We start from the raw sequence: 3,980 nt of genomic DNA, 5'->3' as shown, positions 1-3,980 counted from the left end.
ACAAATGTGCATGGCCTGTGCCAAGAATTGCTTCATCTGGGAGTCTATCCATAGCAAGGACACAACTGAAGATACGAACAATTTTTAGTAAGAAGGATGTACCTCACAGTGATGTGTTAGGGTGAAAAGTTGGTTGCTATTGGAATGTTTGAAGATGTAAGCTTCTGGTGTAAATGGGAGTATTCTGTACTTAAAAATGGCCTTGTGGAAATTTACTTATTGACATGGAGAGAGAGTTTTCTGGACCCCAAAAAGCAGGTGACCAAATGGTATCTATGGGTAAGGGATTCCATTTCATAAAATAAACTATGTGTAACTTGCCTCACAGGTGCGTCAGAATTTAGGTGCTAGCTTTCTTACATTTGCATTTCTGTTTTGGGTCGTCCTTCTGTAAATGCAGCCCTTCTGTAATAACGAGTAAAAATCTGATCTAAATATTGGACTTCAAGTCTGGGCATCACGGCGTATTTGTATGAACAGAAACTAGAGAGTAGGTCAAACAAATGAATGTACATTCATCATTGGATTACTATGCAGTGGATTACTACACAAATGTTGATGCATATTTAAGGACAGTATCGTCCTTAATCCCAGGCAACCCCAGTCTGTGTTCAGGAGGTAAGGCAAGGAGAAGCATCCTACTGGAAAATTCTAAATCTGCCTCTGGTGCGCGGCAGCAGTGCTGAACATCCCGAGCCTAGGCAGTGTGGGGCCTATCCCTTTTGCTGCCTTCAGGCCACTCTCCAACCCTACAGCCCCCTAGAGCCCTGTGTGGGGTCATTCAGATGCCCAAAGGAGTTCCGGGACAGTCTCTTCTGGAGTCACACATAGGCCCAGTGTCCTGTCGGGATTCCAGGAGGGATGCCCAGCTCAGAGGTTATCTCCTGTTGGCCAGTGTGGTATTTCTTTCAGGCCACTGCTTGAAAGTTTCACCACCAGAGTGGTGCTGACAAACTAAACTGATTTGGGGGGCGGGGGTGACTCAAAGTGTTTACACAGACAGCATCGCCGCCCCTGCGCAGTCCAAGTATGGATGGGGAATTCACATCGTGGACCCAGCAGCAGCGGTCCCCCGTACCGCACAGCCTACGGTCCGGTTCCGAGCCGGATGGAGCTAGGTTGGCTCGCTCCCTTTAAGATGAGAGTCACGTGGCAACCGGCTGAACAATCAGAAGCGAAAATCAGACCAGGGCACGCCCATCCTCCTCACTCCTTGCCCCAGAGCTCTACTCAGGCGGCGTCTGCAGCCACGCTGTCACGTCTCTGAGAGAGAATCTAGCATTATGGACACCTTGTCATCCGACGAGAAGGCGCAGAAGCAACCGCAGGGTGAGGTGCCCGTAGGGCCGAAGAACAAGGTTTCCCCTGTCCCCAGTGAGGCCCATGGGGGCAGCAGCCCCGATCCCGGTGCCTCCGTCCCCTCGGTCTCGAGCGGTCTTTCTCCATCGGGTGGTGGCGCCCCACATGGCGGCACAGCAGGTTCCTCTGCCTCCGCCCTGGCTGCTGTCGGCGCCATTTTGAACAATGGCGAGGGCCCGGATCTGCCCTCCACGGTCCGTGTGCAAGCGGGGGAGCGTGCTGACCTCCAAGGCAGCCGCAGTCCCCACACCGAGCTGAGATGTGTGGTGCCCGGGGCGGGCCAAGGTCTCCAGGCCTCACACGCAGGCGGCGTGGGCGCCGTGGTGCAAGCCATGAGGGGAGTCGGCCAGGCCAGCGGGCCTCCGACCCGGCCCACGAGCCTGGGGAAAGGCCGTGGGAGGAAGCAGCTCGGCCGCAAGGAGGCTGCCCAGGCTCAGAAGTCTCCAGGGTGTCGCTGTCTGTTTCCTGGGCTTCTGGCGCCTCAGTACCCCGTGCTTTCGCCGCCATCTTCTCCGGGGTCTCAGCCCAGCGGCCATCGCCGTTCTCGGGCTTCTCCGTGGGGTCAGGCAGCCCAGCCAGGCCCTGCCCTTCGAAGTCAGGCCCGAGCACCAGGCCCAGCTCTCCGCAGTCAAGCAGCCAGGCCAGGCCCTGCCCTCAATGGCCGCGCCACCCCGCTAGGCATTGATCATCTCAGCAGTGAATCTGAGCCAGGTCCTGCTCGCCGCCGCTGCCGCCATGCACCCGAACCAGGCCCTGCTCGCCGCCGCTGCCGCCATGCACCTGAACCAGGCCCTGTTCGTCGTCGTCGTCGTCGTTGTCGTCGCCGCCGCCGCCTCCGTGCACCCCAGCCAGGTCCTGATCTCCACCGCTGCCGCCGTCGCCGTGGCCGCCGCCGCCGCCGCCGCCGCCGCCGTGGCCGCCACGCGCCCAAGCCAGGCCCTGCCCCGCGAGACTGCGCCACTCCGCCAGGCCCGGCCCCTTCTACCTACACCACCCCGCCAGGCCCTGCCCCTTGGGGCTGCACCACCCCGCCACGCCCTCCTGTCGGCGGGCAAGCAGCCAGGCCAGGCCTTGGCCATCGAAGCTACACCGCTCCGCCAGGCACTGCTCTCCATAGCCCCGCGTCCGCGTCGGGCCCGGGCCTCCGTAGCCCCGCGCCCGGGCGGGGCCCGACCCTCCGTAGCCCCGCGTCCGCGCCGGGCCCGGGCGTCCGTAGCCCCGCGTCCGCGCCGGGCCCGGGCCTCCGTGGCCCCGCGCCCCGGTCGGGCCCGGGCCTCCGTGGCCCCGCGCCCCGGTCGGGCCCGGGCCTCCGTGGCCCCGCGCCCCGGTCGGGCCCGGGCCTCCGTGGCCCCGCGCCCCGGTCGGGCCCGGGCCTCCGTGGCCCCGCGCCCCGGTCGGGCCCGGGCCTCCGTGGCCCCGCGCCCCGGTCGGGCCCGGCCCTCCGTGGCCCCGCGCCCCGGTCGGGCCCGGCCCTCCGTGGCCCCGCGCCCGGGTCGGGCCCGGCCCTCCGTGGCCCCGCGCCCGGGTCGGGCCCGGCCCTCCGTAGCCCCGCGCCCGGGTCGGGCCCGGCCCTCCGTGGCCCCGCGCCCGGGTCGGGCCCGGCCCTCCGTAGCCCCGCGCCCGGGTCGGGCCCAGCTCCTCACAGCAATGCCTCTGCACAAGGCCTTGCTCGCCGCCGCCTTCGTCGCTGCCGTGCCACCCCACCAGGTCCTGCTCTTCAGAGCCCCACAACTAGGCCTGAGGAGGCCCTCTGCTGCCCCGCAGCCCTGCCAGGTCTGGCTCTCAGCGGTCCTACATCCCACCGGGCTCCTCTTCGCTGCAATGGTGCATCCTGTCGAGGCCCTGTTCTCCACAACAGAGCTACCAGGCCAAGCCTTGCCCTGGAAGTCCACGCCTCCCCTGCAGGCCCTACTCTCTGCAGCAGCCTCACAGCCAGTCCAGGCCCTGTTCTCCGGAGCCACGCCTCCACACTGGGGCCTGTCCTCCGGAGCCATGTTACCCAGCAAAGATCAGCAGTTCGCAGCCTCCCTTCTCCGCCTGGGCTAGCCTCCCAGAGCCTTTTTCCCCCTGGGTTCGCCTTAAGAAGGCTGGTCTTCCGCAGCAGCTCAAATTCACCAGATCCTGAGGTCCTGTGCTTTGCCTCCCAGCCTGGTCCTGCCATCCACCCGAGTTCCTCCTCACCATCCTCTCTTGGTGCGTTCTCTTGTCTCTTCCCTAGACGATACAGTGAGAGCTTCTCCTCCTCCTCCCGAGGGTCTCTGGGCCTGAGCCCCTGTCCCTCCCCCGCTGGGTGTTCTGTCCTGACCTCTTTGTCCTCCTGTGGGTTTTGCGGCCTGGGTTCCATCTCCACCCCTAGCCCTGCTACCATTAGGCGTGCCTTGCTGCCAGCACTTGATGCCCTGAGCCCTGTCTCTCCAGGAGAGCGGGCTGAAATAGGCAGCACACCTTACCCACCAACACCTCCTATGCTGTGACCCTCCATGAGCATCCTAAGACCCAAAAAAGGAACCCGCATCTCCCCACTGTCCTAAATGGGATGCCTGCCCTGCAGTTACCTGTGAGGTTTCCAAGTTTTGTGAGCCAAGAACCAATGTCCTGAGTTTTGAAACTTCCTCTCCCCA

General features: G+C 63.4%; 1 protein-coding gene across 1 annotated transcript; it reads left to right on the top strand.

The window, feature by feature from the left end:
* The first annotated feature begins 1,283 nt into the window (after positions 1-1,283).
* Positions 1,284-3,405, top strand: LOC123934629 (proline-rich protein 36-like). Its single transcript, XM_045994765.1, has 2 exons — positions 1,284-1,953; positions 2,054-3,405. The coding sequence occupies exons 1-2, from the start codon at positions 1,284-1,286 to the stop codon at positions 3,403-3,405; spliced, it is 2,022 nt and encodes a 673-aa protein (XP_045850721.1).
* The last annotated feature ends 575 nt before the right edge of the window (positions 3,406-3,980 follow it).

This window comes from Meles meles, chromosome X, assembly GCF_922984935.1.
Source record: "Meles meles chromosome X, mMelMel3.1 paternal haplotype, whole genome shotgun sequence".
Lineage (NCBI taxonomy): Eukaryota > Metazoa > Chordata > Mammalia > Carnivora > Mustelidae > Meles > Meles meles.
Note: the sequence above shows the minus strand (reverse complement) of the source record. Positions and strands in the feature narration are given on the sequence as shown.